General features: G+C 44.9%; 1 protein-coding gene across 1 annotated transcript in view; it reads right to left on the reverse strand.

The window, feature by feature from the left end:
• Positions 1 to 15881, reverse strand: part of LOC130537751 (roundabout homolog 2-like) — a 64656-nt gene that overhangs the window by 4292 nt on the left and 44483 nt on the right. The window contains exons 10-24 of the mRNA XM_057054761.1: positions 15289 to 15370; positions 15028 to 15193; positions 14412 to 14578; positions 14213 to 14334; positions 12707 to 12938; positions 7599 to 7723; positions 7326 to 7497; positions 6101 to 6277; positions 5394 to 5420; positions 5273 to 5312; positions 3886 to 4013; positions 2962 to 3234; positions 2009 to 2171; positions 1363 to 1620; positions 533 to 738 (exon numbers count right to left, since the gene is read on the reverse strand). Of these exons, the coding sequence (XP_056910741.1) occupies positions 533 to 738; positions 1363 to 1620; positions 2009 to 2171; positions 2962 to 3234; positions 3886 to 4013; positions 5273 to 5312; positions 5394 to 5420; positions 6101 to 6277; positions 7326 to 7497; positions 7599 to 7723; positions 12707 to 12938; positions 14213 to 14334; positions 14412 to 14578; positions 15028 to 15193; positions 15289 to 15370 (2338 nt within the window). The remainder of the gene's footprint in view (positions 1 to 532; positions 739 to 1362; positions 1621 to 2008; positions 2172 to 2961; positions 3235 to 3885; positions 4014 to 5272; positions 5313 to 5393; positions 5421 to 6100; positions 6278 to 7325; positions 7498 to 7598; positions 7724 to 12706; positions 12939 to 14212; positions 14335 to 14411; positions 14579 to 15027; positions 15194 to 15288; positions 15371 to 15881) is intronic.

A 15881-nucleotide genomic window follows, 5' to 3' on the forward strand; every position in this document is an offset into this window, starting at 1 on the left:
GTGTGTTGACAGAAAGAGAATAAAAAAAGAGAAGAGAATAAAAAAATAAGTAAAACTGCTACTTGGATATTTACTCAATGTCACTACTGGGGGTCAAACGGCTAATTAATCATCAAGTCTGTTGTTTCCAAAATTGAGTGACTGGGAAAATAAATCAATTTGAGAGCACAGCAGGGACTCGCTGACAGACTATGGATTATTAATCCGACCAAACAGAGGGATACTACTCTTTGCTGCTCATGGATGCCCCATTTTCCCCCTTTGTGTTCATTAAAGCCCCCATGCCATGAAATGTACTGTATATCACAATGCAAATTCCTTGAGACATATATTAATAAATGTAGTTACACTGGACGAGGTAAGAAAGAGTCACAGGTATCATTGGTTAGACAGATGATGAATGTCTGGAATGAATGTCCCGTTTTTTGCAATTTTTATATATAAGATGCTACACACACATAATATGGAATTCATGGCAGGTTTAAGGAAGAATATGAAAAAGAACATCGGCCCAAAGCAGTCCGAGACTTACCTGACCCCTCCAGGTTGTCCGCGCTGTGACTGGGGGCGTATTCAAAGCCGCTCAGGTTCTTTGACACCACGGCGTATCTCTCCTCCTCCTCTTCCTCGTCTTCCTCTGAAAGCAGCGTGGCGCCCAGATCAGAACCCAGCGTACTGGACATGAAGTCCACTGGAGCGATGGGGGTGTTGGTCACATTTGGACTGCTCTTCAAGTGCCTAATGGAATGTGGATAAATAATGTACATTAATCAGCATTCTGAAAGCACCGGAGGTTGGATGACAGCAATTAAAACTCCCAGAATGCAGAATCAGAACATATTCAGAAGATGCCTTGAATGCTTGCATTAATTCCACTGATTACTTTCTATGCATTACTGTGCCTTTTGCTAACACAATGCTGTGGTAATTGGCCTGGATAAAGGATATCTGGATGGGAAGGGCTGTCAGCTACATGCCTGTTATCTCCCCCACAGCTGTCCTCCATGATGGCTCACATCCCACCGTGGAGGGGACGCATGCATAATTAGCAACTCTATTTACTGATGTCAGAACAGCATGTCAGACTAAACCCAGTCATTACCCCCAACACGTGTCGCCACTGGCTTGTCAAGTTTTCCAATCCTCCATCAAAGGTGCAATCAATGGAAGGCTGTTTTTATCACCGCCGGGAGACACCGACAGCGGCCTGACAAATACCAGTTTAAGACACTGTCCGTTCACACGCGAAATCCAAACTATCAATGGAGTCAAATCAATAAAATTAGAGGTATCCTATAGATAGATACAGCTACAGTGTAATCCAGCATTATCCTGTAACTGCTGGGAGTAGAGCAGCCTCACCATGCCTGCTTAGCCACCTCATACTGGTAAGCCCTGGTCAGCTCGTCCAGGTGGGCCTGCAAGATGGACTGCATTTCATCATGGTGGGCCGAGCTGAGGGAGGAGGAGGATGGCTGGCTGTAGGGCACTGTTGGGGGCGATGAAGTTCTCCCCCTCAGGGGAGGAGTGGGACCCCTCTCCTCATCGTCGTCATTGTCCAGATTCTGATGGCGGTAGGTCTGAACGGACATGGGCGTGGCCCAGCTGTTGCTGTCATACCTGAAACGCACACGGAAATGCCGTTTAGCCCACGCAGCTGGGAATCCGACAGGAGCTGGAGAAAAGTAACATGCTAACACTTTATTCCACTGCGTGCTGTTGCAGCAACCATTTCAATGAGCAAGCAGCATTTATTTTGACATATTCCTGCTGGCTTTAGAGCAAATAGACCCAACTGGATCTACATTTTAACACGACACGGAGACAAATAGCATCTGTGTTTGTGTCCTGGTTGAGAGGGTTCACACGGTCGTGCGCCCAGTCAAGCAGGAAGAGACTGGGCACAGGTGCCGGACAGCCTAACCCCTGTTTCGTATCTTGTCATGTATTTGTGGTCATGTGCACAAGTTCCACAAGGGGAGATTGATGAGATGTGAATGTATCTTACCCTCCGCCGTGGTTCTCCTGCGGGTAATGGTCAAGGTCAACCTCTGTACCAGGGAGAGGATGCATGGGTGGTGGAGGCAGGGGCACGTTAGCCCAGCATGTCCCATTTGATTTAGCGGCCTTTGTTCCACCCTTTACCTTCTTTTTCTTCCCAACCTTTGTACCTGAGGGTGGGGGAAGGGGAGACATTTCTGGGTTCTTTTCATCAAAAAACTAACAGAAGCCCGTATATTATAGACACCTACACTATTTTACACACACACACACACACACACACACACACACACACACACACACACACATACACACACACACACACACAACCATCACTTTATCTGCCTGTGCTATGTGAACATTTTCAAATCAGTCTCCGATCCAGAATACATTATTTCTCCTTTCTTCACCCTGACAGCAGGGACTTTAGGACTTTTTCCTCAATTTTGACAGGACTTAAAGAGGCATCAAAACCAGCAGCGCACCGTTTTCAGATGGTTCTGGACAGCCAATGTGCCTACTGTACTTTATCACAGCGTGACATTTAGTTCCAACATGGCCCATTGTGCAGGACATCAACAGCACTGCCTGAAATGCCTTCCCGACTTGTATGCATATAAGCTGCATAAATAGCTCCGAACATTTTTTGCTCCATCACTAATCAAGTTAACCCAAAGATATGCGTCATGATTGGATGACATTTCTGGGCTAGTCAAGCTCTGAGGGTAGATTTATGATGTAGGCAGAGTAGTAATTAGAACATTGTCCTCAGGCGTCATTTTTAGTAAATATGTAAATAAATTCTCATTTTCTTTTTGCTCTTCCAGCCTTGATTTCACTTGACATGTTTGCATTTTCCAGGAAAATTACTTCCTGTTTTCTGACAAAACACCATTTTGTTTCAGTTGTTCATCAAATGCTAATAAAAAGAGCAGAGCAAATGCTTTTTATTGTTATTACCATTGCCAGGGCGCCTATCTGTTAGCGAGTAGCCCAGATTTGCCATTTCCTGCTGTGCCTGTAGAGAAGCCTTCCAGCGGGGATCTGGTCTGTCCACAGCCAGCTCATGGAAGCTGTTGGACTGCAGTATCTGAGTGGTGGCGTACGGGGTGGGCTGGCTGCCTTGGGCTGGGCTGCTGTAGCCTGCCTTCCCCATGAAGTCGATGCTGCTGTAGATGGCACCATCGGACAGCATGGTGCCCGTTTTCTCCACCGCTGCCGACGGTAGAACATCTGAGACAAAAGAGAAGGTTGACAGAACGTGGTGGGAAGGGGGAAAGGGATCATGGAGAGGTAAGCCGGCGTGAAGTTAACGATCTTTAAGGTCATTAACGCTCCCCGCTGCTCTTGCACTCTGCATTAGTTAAATACAGGTCTCAAATGGACTTGATATAAATGAAAGTGATTTTCTGCAACCATAATTAGTATGCAACATGCTGTGGAGGCCCGGTGGACTGGACACAAGAGGGACATTCAAACAGTGCTAACCTTCAGATTCACCATCTCACATAAAGCCTGCAGCTCAGCGGGGTGCCAGTGAGCCGGGAGAACACGCAACCCCACAAACACACAACACAATACACATTTACATGAACCATCAATTCCAGGCAGGCTTGAAAAGTACACAAAGGCCCAGCTTGAGAAAGAGCAGCAGGCATGTATGCAAACGCCATGAAATTAAGCCAAATATCAGGCTTGTCAAATCACATCAGTAAAACACGGCCCTCCGAGGCTCTTTTAATTTGTGTGCGTGTTTGTTTGTGTGTGTATGCCCATGTGTGATGTCCTGTCACTGCGCTTCCTAATGGATGAGCATCAAAACTGTCCAACCAGGCATTGCCCAGCCCTTGTTTTCCTTCATCACTGCCTGTTTATGTTTCCTACCTCCACGGCCAAAGTTGCTGCCGCCCTTCGGACTTCCTAATCCTCCGTTTGCTGGGAGGCTTGTGGACGGCCAAGAGTCAGCCAACCACGGGAGGCCTGGGTCACCCGCTTTTAACAGCCCCGGACGGCTGCAAGGGATTGTTTGAGTGGAGAGAGGCAAAGAAAAGGTAAGACAGTGAACCAGCAGTATGGCCCAATATTCCGCTTTCACAGTATCAGCATTGCTCATTTCCTTCTTGCCGCATCAACGGCAAATTGATGTGAGATCTCATTCAGCATGTTCTCGCCTGTGGAGCAGCCGAAGCGCACAGGCGCCAATAAACAACAGAAAGACATAAAATGGCAAGTCTATAAATCAGGCTTCTGCCTCCTCTTAACTCAACCACCCCTAACTCCCCCCAGAGAAACAAAGCAGGCCCAAATACACACTAAATCCACTTTAGAGCCTTAGCACAACAGAAATTTACATTTTAAATTGAGAATCATGGACAGCCTCTGGCAGATCAGCTACACCAGAGCACTGTCTCCATGGCAACAGGGAGAGGAAAAAGCCTATTAGGTGGTTCAGGAAAGCTACCGTGTCATTTTGTCTTCGAGAAATACAACAGCCATGAAAGCAGTCTTTGACTTCAAGGTAAGAAAGTTATGAGAATCAGTTCAGGAAGGAATACAATACTTTACAAATGCTTCCTATCAGCTGTTTTCTTTCTTTTTCTTTAAAGAGGGAAAGCAACATTGAAATGCTGCATGCAATCTACTCACATATGTTTAATTAATGTGCAGCTACACACTCGTTTTTTTTTTTTTTTCTCCAAAAGGCCCTGAATTGCCAAGTGCCAGGGGAATTGTTCACAGCTGACTTGCTGATGGCTCAAGGTGTTCAAACAATGACATCAATAATTTCCATTTTAAAATACACACAAGCATACATACATTTACATAAAATTACCGAGGAAACACGGGCCAATGCCAACACAGTGGCACGTATGCGAATTTACAGTGCGGGACTTCACACAAGAGGATTAGGAGGGAAAATATTTATTTTCGGTCCCTCACTTGCCACATTGGTTACAGCTCTAATCCACCTGCTGAGGTGTGCTGATTTGTCAAAAACTGAGGGGAAAATTTCCTCCTCTGGTTTTTAGACGTCGTCTGAAAAATCAAATGTGACCCCACTGTGACATGACGTTGGCTGCCGAGCGTGATGCCCCCCCACAGGCGCTCATTCATGCATTAGTCGTCTTCACAAAATAATAGCGTTGAGGGTTCACCAGGGCAAATCACGAACTGCCTCGGCAAGAATTGCTTCTCTAACGCATGAATCTTTGCTGTTCATGTGCGCAATGCTGGTTACTGTGGCTTTTGAATGGGAAATTTAAATTCTCACCTTCCGTTTCTGATCAGGCCTCTGTCTCTTTGGAATGTAACTTATAGAAAAAACAAACAGGGAAAGAAATAATACGTTAACCGCGGTTCCACATGCAAATGCACAAATGTGTGAGGCATACCTGCACGAGTAAAGGTGAAGGACTGAACTGCAAATCAAAAGCAAGGAAATGTTATATTGTAAAGGAGAACAGACATATGTATATATATATAGCCTTAAGAGGAAAAACATAAATGAGGTTCCTCCATTAAAGTGAGGGACAGAATATACAAAAATATACATTATCTTCCCAACATTTTCCATCTGAAGAAGCTGTATTTCTTGACTTTTTTTTGAATGGAACTTGTTTTCGAGAGGAGATCAGAGATGCAGCGTTCAATCATGAAAATCCTCTTTGAATTACAAAATCTGCGCATCCACTCCGAGAGTCACAACAATGAGAGCTGCAATACACATTACGATAACGGCACCCAGCCAGAGTCAGAGAGGGATAAGAAAATTTCAGACGCACCTCATGTTAATGCGCAGACAACATCAAGAGAGCCCCGATAATGGAAGCGGATGTTAAAATGACTTGCATGAAGGTATTAAGAATGTTAAGGTGAGGTGCTGGTGGAGCTCAGCACAGTTGATGTGCATCAGTGCACACTGAATCAAGTGCACACTAAGTCAATAGAGCCTATTTCCATCTGAGCTGAATATAATTCCTTTGTTGTGCTTTTTAGCCACCTCAAATGGAGTCTCATCTCTGATGATTGGCTTCTCATTGAGGAGAGCGACCCCGTGTGCAGAACCTTATTTTATTGATGCGTTTATTTATTTATTTACCTGCATAGTTGCTGAGCCCCTTCCGCTTTTTTCTCCTCCAGTACAGCCAGGCACTGAAGCCCATCAGGACGATCCAGCAGGCCCCTCCCAGACCGGCGATGAAGGCCGGCTGCTTCACCACGTCCGAGATGCTGTTGTTGCCCTCTGAGCCCGTCATTATGTCTGTCAGCTCTGCACCTGAGGGCCGTGCACGCGCACACACACAAGTCCAGGGAGAAACAAAGAAAAACAAATGGCGTGACCCTGATTTATTTACTCAATGTCTGGATGGAAATGTAATGATTCAGAAAAATCTATTTTGTTTCCTTGGTGGTTAAACACCGTCTCAAATAAAGGAGGTAAACATGGTGTAATTTCATGTACATGTTGGTAAATCATGTGGGATTTTCTGGGGAGTTAAAGCATAAGATAAAATAAATAAAAGGTTGTTTAGGTCAAACTTCACCGCATCTCGACCTACAAACCACAGGAACTTTCAAAAGAAATCAGATGTCAAATAAACCCCTTCTCCCACCCCCCAAAAAACGAAAACAGCATCACTATATCCAATATGTAAGCAGAATAAATCAATTCAGCTGTGCACTTATCAACTGGAGCTGCAAGACACGAGATTGACAGAGCAGCCCTGACAGAGTTTGATTTTCTGTTGCAGCTACTGTGCTGTGAAATTAGATTCACAGTCTCCGGCAGGAACACCCCCTCGACCCTCCCGCCCCTCCACCGCCCCTGACCCCCCCATCATTAAGCTGCGGCGCCCAGGTCTGAGTCCCCACCTCCCCCCTTCCCTGTGTTAAGGCTGTTATTATATATCAGTCAAAAGTCGTGGATGAAGAGCATCTGGCCTGGGCTACTGATATTGATTCTGGGCTTATATAGGCTGGCTGTTCTTAAGCTATTTGATAAGATGTGATAAGTCTGATAAGCTCCTGCAAAAACACTGTCTTTTTTGTTAGCACCAGCTGCCCACATATTGAGAAGAATTATTGATATGGCTAACAGTACTTGGCACAGTGTTACCAGACACTACACTTAATGAAAGGCTATTGATTTCTCTGTAGATGTCTCATTGTAACGCACAATCTTCTTTCTGCAAGTGCAATAAATTGACAAATCATTTTCGCGGGCCCCTCCCCCACGCATTCTGGGGACCCGGGGTTACCCATTATGGGGTTGTTTCGTTTGACTTAAGGAGTTGTGAGTGTGTGAGACAGAGTGAATGGATTACCTAAAGTGATGAGCTGGGGTTTGCTCTTGACCCCCACCCCTGCACTGGTGCCAGCAGCCACCTCCACGCGGTACTGCACTCCCGTCTGCAGCCCGCCGACCACCACTGAACGGATGGTTGCGTCCACAGACTTATTGACATGAAAACGGGTTTCGTTGGCCAAACACCAGATCTGACAAAGACGGACACAGCGGGCAGAATTCATTCAACGGCGCCGCGCCACATTACCAGAATTCATGGAGTTTTCAGCGCTACCAAAGTGGTTGATCCTACCTTATACTCCTGGATGATGCCGTTCTGTTGGTCGGAGGGAGGAGGGTCCCATGAAACACTAATGGAGGTGCTGTTCTGACTCCCTATTGTCAGCACTGTCACTTGCTGTGGTGGGGCGCCAGGCGCTGGTGGGGGAAAAGAAAAATAATAATAAAGCACTTTGACGTAATGTGATGTAGCAGAGCAATTTTTAAAGAAAAATGTGTTTTTGATCACGTTAAAGAAGGATTTGTCTTCCACAGTCCCGCCCTTTATATTCATGCAGCAAGCAAGAAAACAAGAAATGTTCCACGCCAAGCGTGGCAGATGGCTGCTGCAGCACTTCATCTCAATTTCATATCTTCATGGTTGTTTGTACAACTGGAAAAGTGCTGCGTCCTAAAAACACAGCCTAGCCCTATTGTACTGAATTCCAGCCTTATAATATGATGGGCATTATAGGCTACACACATCAAGCATTCCAGGGTCAGTTTGTGCTTTTCTAATTGCACAAACAATACCCATCCTCCTGCGCAGATCAGCGAGTGAGTGGAATTTCTTCTGCCAAGAAAATATCGCTGAGCCCAGTAGCCAATAGAGCCTCCATAATGGATTAGAACCATTAAGACCATATCTCATGCAGGCTTCCAATGGAGCTATATTCAATTTTGCATATATTATCTAAAAGACAATGCTATTGACCATCAGCGCGAGGAGCCTGAGTGTTATGGATTCAGACCATCTCCAGTTGCAAAAGCAAAGATATGAAAAGGCCCAGATGCTGCTCTGGATGAAGTAGCCTGGGCTGAATACTGAATTAGAACATTTGGAATTCCTGCAAATCGCACTGCAGAACCAGGAAAAGACAGTACGATACTGTTCATGAGAGTGGAAAACCTTAAAAAAGACGCTGCATGTTCACATTTCATGCTAATATATGTAACGTGATATGAGTCAGTTCCTCATGGTAATAATTCATCTTAAATGCCACGTCATCTTGAATAAAGCCGGTGCTGAGATATGCAGCTCAGATCAATCAGGCTTGAAGATTACAGTAATTCCTAATTAATTTTAGCTGTGAATCATTGAAGAGACCTCCACATGTGGTGCTTACATGAAAATGACACTTATCACTCCAAAGTCTGACAAAACAGAAAGGTGCTTGATCACAAATGTGCAGGATGGTGATGTTGGACATTCAGACAGGATGGGGCCAAAACACACCCTCCCACACCCAGACTGAGTATCCAATGTCCCAGCAGGGGTGAAAATGACACTTACACTAGGCAGGGATAACAAGCTCCATCTCTAGAGTACTGGAACACGGCCCTGAATGTTCATTTTAGTACCAACTAATGGCAATCTGGGCAAATTAATAAATAATCATCCAGATTCATGTCCTACAATGACGTCTATCAACAAAAGGAGACATTTTCAACACACCACACTGGCCTGATAAAGTGGATGACGAGTGAGAAGTGATTTTAAAAGGGCAGCAGGAGGCACACGCCATCCTAATGCAAATGAGCAGATCATCATCACTCAATAACAGCTCTGCGTAGATAGTTTGCCAGGATTCTCATAAAAAAAGCTTCACTTTGTCCCGACTCGGTGGATAAAAGACCTACTCTGGGCCCAATTAGGAACCGACAAAATAATAACATTATCTGCAGTGCACTGTCAGCAAAGCAGCGACTGTGACCCAGGAGCAGAGCAGCCAAGGTAGGTGGAGTGTGACAGTTTCCTCTTGTTTGCCACCTGGACACAGAGCAACAGGAATATTTTGAGTTAAACTTCGCCGGATGGGATTGGTTGTATAAATGGCCGGAGAGAAATGCAATTTAGTTGGACACGTCATCTCGATGAGGCTGAAGCACCCAGCCAGGATAGTTCTCATCCCCTCTGTTAATGAGGGCATAACAATACAGATACGGATGTCAGCAAAAATATTTGACAGCACAGCACAACAAAGAATCGAATCTCTATGGTTTTTCAATTTTGTTGTGTTTAACCAATAAACCCAACCCTGTGTGGGGATCTGGATTCAGCCACAAGACTCCCTAAACCAATTACTGTCAGACCAAATCAGTCAGGCTTGCTGTTGCTAAAGTGAAGCAGTGGTTATGAGAAGCTAGCCAAATATAAAGTGAAGACACAAATTTGCGATGAAGACAAGATATTCACAGTTTATCATCTCCTTTAGCATCTGGACAGGATGCCGATACAGTAACATCTGTGTGTCTTTTCATTGCAGAAAGCCAAATCATGAGCCGTTGAGGTGGTGACAAATGTCCCACTCATCGGATCAATCCCTGCTTTTAAGTTATTTTTTGTTATTTTATCATGGTCTCCAGGAAAAATAGCTCAGTCTGTTCTGTCTCTAGGCTGCGCTGTATCGAGATGCTGGACTTTTGCAGCAGCGTGATGAGCGGCGTTACATCTGCGCAGTTAAATGTTGCCCCCAAACTCTGTAAATCCAACGGACAGAATATAAGAAATCAGGAAAATATGTGGCTCACTCGAGCGCTGGCAAAAACAAATTGCCTATCCATTTGGTTTTAATACATTTTATGGGTCCGTTTCACTGTTCTTTACGGCTGCTTCTTCTGAATTCTCCTTTCTGCTGCCAACATTGCAAAGAGCACTAAATTCTTGCATGGAAAACAAGCGCTAAATGTAAAAGACGGTTACGTCCTGATGATTCATTCATATGGTAGCAGCTTCATGAAATTCCCATAGACAGACTGACAGCTAAGCATGCTCTGTAAAAATGAGGGGAGCAAACAATAAAAAAAGGGGAGGTGGAAAAAAGGAGGCAGCCCAGAGGATTTTAAACAGTTTCACAGAGATTTCCATTAGACCGCAAAACACATATTTTTTGCTCAACTTGGGCGAATGCACCAGCGAGCTCTGTTTTTCTACCTGTCATTTCAGTTGTGCTACTTCAGCAAACGGATGGAGCGTGCCCTGCCAGTCAGAGGTTTACATCAGGAGAACGCAGGAACCATTAAGTGTTAAGTTCGACATTTCCCCCCATCTATGAGAACAATCCCTGAGGACGAATAATGGCTGCAACAGCAGGGAAGGTCAAAATGTCTCCTCATAATAACGTGACTAATACTGATATTGGACTGATGAAACCACAGACTGGAGCGTAATTTAAGGTAATCACTATTTCTGATGTCCAAGGGGACAATTTCAGATTTTAATAACAGCTGTGCTATTAAACAAAAGGCACTTAAGCTGCTTAATGCACTGCTATATGCCATGTAAAGTGGTAAACATAACCTGTTATCCAAATGAGTTTAGCTATGGTCATTAATTCCATAAATTAGCAAATATCCCTACACTGCATATTGAAAACTTATGAAACAATAAATGAATGTCCCTTAACTCCCTGACTCAAATGAAATCTAAATGCTAATGAATGCAAGATATTTTTGTCTTTGCCTTGTGCCAGGTCTTATAATATCCATGGATCATTTTAATAGCTATACCTGCCACCAGAACAATTCCTTTGATTTGCCCGTGGTGGAAAGCTAGCCACCGGAACATACGGATGGTAGCCACAACAGACATGTGGAAGATTTGACTCTGGCCACAGGCTTCTTCTCACTAACGGTCCGTCGAACAACTGTGAGGATCATTAATCACAATAAACAATTTACCCCTCGATGTGCAGGGTGAGGCGTGTTGTTTTGACCTTTGTTGTCAATAGACACCTTCTGTAAAGAATTCGCAAAGATGGGACCGCATTCCCCACCTTCTTTCGATGAATTATGTCCCCCCGCACACATTTTTGCACATCAGCACATTTTCAGGCACTGGGGGCATCTGTGGCCAATATTTCATCTATCATGATGCCTTATTTCCGGGGCTAAATTGAATGGAGCCTGTGCAGCAGCCCACAAAGACCCTCAACAGTCCTGTGTGGCCATTTTAATTGGGCTACGGTTAGAAGGGGGGGTTCTCTTTCTACACCAGATATATCCATTGTTCATAGCTTCTAATCCTCCTACTGGGAGGAAGATGCATTAATGGTCTCTGCATGACTTGGCACTCTGCACAGTTACAATTCCACGCGGTGCAGGTGAAGCAACACTTTCGTACTGCAGCTTTATAACGGGACCCGCAAGTTCACTCTCGCCCTTTGAAATTCTGCAGGACGATCCAAACTGGCAGCAAATAAACTCCAGCGTGGTCTTTATCAGGTACTGAAGCTACATCCACGAGAGATTCCATTAAGGTTGCCATTTTTGGAAAGAAAAGTGCTGGAGTTACTGGACTTGGACGACTGATGAGGATAGCTGTACTTAGCAACTACTTAGCTCACAAGAATTATAAAATAACGATCCAGTAATTTATTTACAAGCCAACTTTCCCCCACCACCTAAGTGCCATTCTTTGTAGATGATGGTCAAGTAATACAAGAACAGGTCAGTTGCCAGTTTAGGAGATGAACTTTTTTTCCCCATCAGCCAATCATTTTCCATCGCTCTTCCCATCACAGCATCGTAGCTGCAACAGTGCGAACCGCCCCTTTCTATTCCACAATTTCCATTCAACGTATCAATCCAAAGCATTTGTCTGAGAATAAAAAATCCACAAGATCATGTTGTGGATTTATGGACAGTAACCGGCACCGGTGCTGAGATTCATTCATGAATTGGGTGGTGCTGAATGGTCCAAATGACCATCACAAGGTGACATCTAATGTTTAAGGTTGTGCGTTGTGATAAAGAAAAAAAACCAAAACGCTGCCACTCTTTCTGATATTGGGGAGAGAAGTCAACTGTAGGCTGCAAGAAGTGTTTTCTGCCCTCCCCCACTTTCTCACCACCCAACAGAGGCCCCAGCTCATCAAAGACCCCGGCTGTGCTGTCTGAGAGACCTGTTTTCGCACATAGGGGACACGACACTGCTGGAGTATGCGTGTGTGGGTGGGAGCACTTGAAATGCCATTATTCATTACTCTCCAGCCACAGAGCCATTACCAGCGGCGTCTAAGTATGAAAGTAGGAAGAATCATTGACACATTCTGCTCAGGCATAACGGAATCTCCAATTTCTTGCAACATACACTCAGCAGTGAACAGAGTTTCTTGAGAACTGTGTTAATTTCTGACTTACCTTCTTCCATGGTGCGTGCCGTCATGGATTCACTGTCCGCACCCTGGAACTCATTGAAATACGGCCGCACCTTAATCTCGTAAACTATTCCTTTCTTCAGGCCGGAGAGAGTTATGTTCCTCTCCGAGGCGACCTTCAAGTCCTGTATTTGCCACGGCCCCGGGGAGGGCAGGCCTGAGGTCTGCCGGAACAGAACGCGGTAGCCTTGAATAAACTGCGATGGATTCTCCACCTGAAAGAAGAAGCAGAAGAGAGCGGGATATAGACATGTTTCACGGTAATAACCAGGGAGGTGTCGTCCTTCTCTGTGAAAAAGGATTCGGAATGGCGGATCTGCATTCAGGTAGTGTCTCCTGCCAGTGACAATGCATGTATTTTCAACTAATTATACAGTTTAATTAGTGTCAAAGAAGCAGAGAAGAACAGTAGAAATTCCCTGCTTCTCTGGCATTTGTCTCCTTCTACATTACTGTGTTGATATAACTGATTTCATATCTGGAGGATGTTTATAGCAAAATAAAAGATTCACTTGGGAAAGAGTCCAAAAGGTAACAGTGTTTTCACTGTTTGTCTGTAGCTGCAGCCCACACTGATGTTAAACCTGCTCACACATAAGGAAAAGGTTGAATGAGGGTTAGGGGTTATTGTTAAAAGTATGTCGAAAAAATTGTTGTAAAATTTGACTTTTCACTCTCAGTATCAATAGAGCAGCAACATCTATGGTAATTAGCAGGCATGCTGGCTTGGTCTATCTCCTTTTAATTCATGCCTCTTTCTCATTATACGATATGTGTCCTACTGAGTCGTACCTACTAAACTAACTGAAATTGTTGGTAATCTTATATTTGGTACTTTTTGTAAATAACTTTGGTCGCGGTGACAGCACACTCCGTCAACTACCACGCTGTTCCTATAATTAGCTTAAGACCTGCTGGGGGGTCTGGATTGTCATTTACCTCGGTAAAAAACTGTCTAATGTCATGTTTCCTAAAATGTGTGATTTTGTGGAGCCATTGGAAACGCAGAATAAAATACAGAATTTGTAACTCCAAACTTTTGCTAAACCCTGGACAATAGATCACTCATTTTGAGACAAATGAAACCTCATTGCTAACTGTCCCTTCAGATCTAACACGGCGGTTTATCCTGTCACCGCGCCCTCCTACAGGCACTTTTACAGTATGTGTCTTTTGTAATGACAGGCATGAAATAGCCGGCTGGTGTGAGCACATTCTGGTTGTCATTAACCTCCAGCAGCAGGCAGTGGGGACACCTTGCCAACAGAAATGACATTTCCCAGATAAAGGGCTGACTCCAAACTGCCTCCAGAAGTGACACATGTATCACATAATGGTGATTCATTTGGGCCGAACAGAAACATTACTCTTGATTTACCATCCGCTCAAATGATTCAAAACTGATGGAGCACCAGCTGTTCGGACCCCGAAAACCGCCACGTGCGCGCCAGCAAACCCGGAGCACAGTCCCGAAACTGAGCTCACTTACCGTCCATGTGACCTGCACTGACGTGGAGCTGATCACCACGGGGTTATGCATGTTGACCACCACGTCCCCAAGCTCCTTCTGCACGCGACGGTGGTCCACTCCCTGTGCTGTGGGACTGATGTCTAGGAGAGGAAAAGAAGTACAAGCAGGAAGAGGAAATGAATACCCACACTAGCAGGGCAGAAAATGTTTGTTGTACCTTGTGTCCGGACAGGCTCTGACATCGGGCTGGGGTCACCGAGCCCCTGAGCGTTCACGGCCCTGATGATGAACAGGTAGACTGTGTTGGGTCGTAGGTCCTTGACTGTGAACTCCGCGGTCTTCACGTGGTCTGCCACCGTCTGCCAGCTGTTACTCACCGACTGACTGTTGGTAGAGCGGGATTAAAATTCAGAAGTATTTTAACTATTTATATTCTCCTCAGTAGTTTCCAGGTCAGTTACAGGTTGTGCACTTATGAGGTTAAAAAGAGAATCCAGTTCTGGATCATGCCCAAAGGTTAAGCAAATTAAATCCAATAAGTTATATTGGTAAGAAAGATGGAGATCTGGTCTAAGATCTGGCAGTCATTGAGAAAGACTAATCCGCGTTATTTCAGGTTTGAGTCCTTTTATTCAGCCACATTGTAACAAATACACTGAAAAAGCTTGGTCATTTTTATTTACTTCTGTAAAATTGAGTGTGCCTCTGGAAGAGGGAAGCTCTTCGTTTTTCCCGACATCACTGAACTACCCACAGAATCACCCCACATCTGTTATTGCAATGAAAGTTCGGGGTCACTAAATGCAGCTCGAGGCTGTGGGTCACAGACATACCCGAAGGCCTCGATGACATAGGCGGACACCGGGGAGCCCACCTCCGGCCCCTGTTCCCATGACAGCGAGATACTGCTCTTGGTAACATCGGTGACCTCCGGCTTGGAGGGGGGCCCGGGGAGGATGGTTGAATTGTGAGATACGAAGTCTATGAGGTCAGAGGAGTCTGAAAATGAAAAGGCAAGACGGAGGCAAAAAATAAATACCTGCATATTTCACACAAATAGCTATTTTTTATGAATAAGACCTATAGAGACAGACCTCTGACATCCAGGTAAGCACTCCATGATGTCTGCCCACTAGAGCTGGTCGCGACGCAGGTGTACAACCCCACGTCTGAGAGCTGAGGAATTGGAAATATTTCTTTAGTCGAGATGACAACTTTTACACGTATGTAAATGAACCAAATTTATTCCGCTCAGATTTGCTGTCTGGCTTTGCGGCTGAATCCAGCAGCTTTTGAAAGTGATCTCAGACCGTGGAAGCCTTACGTCACTCTGGGCTTCTCAAGGAGGTTCACAGCTAGCTGGTACAGTAAAAATGCATTAACCTTCAGTGGCCTGCATTTGGCGCGAGAAAAGCCAGAGAGTGGATGAGAGGAAACTTTAACACCAGCCAATGAAAAAAAGAAAGAGCCCAGTAAGGGCTTATCTTAATTTTCTTAATTGATTTCCTCCAATAACAGTTACCCTCATTCCAAAAGCCATCAACATTATCATCGATGCTGACACAGGGAATAAGTGATGTGACAATCCATTTTATATAGGCAGCTCTTTAAGAGCCACGGACCTCCACTGCCTCTCCAGAGAGAGCAGAAACGAGGAAGAGAGCCACTGAAATGGCGCTGTGACACT

Source organism: Takifugu flavidus, chromosome 14, assembly GCF_003711565.1.
Source record: "Takifugu flavidus isolate HTHZ2018 chromosome 14, ASM371156v2, whole genome shotgun sequence".
Taxonomy (NCBI): domain Eukaryota; kingdom Metazoa; phylum Chordata; class Actinopteri; order Tetraodontiformes; family Tetraodontidae; genus Takifugu; species Takifugu flavidus.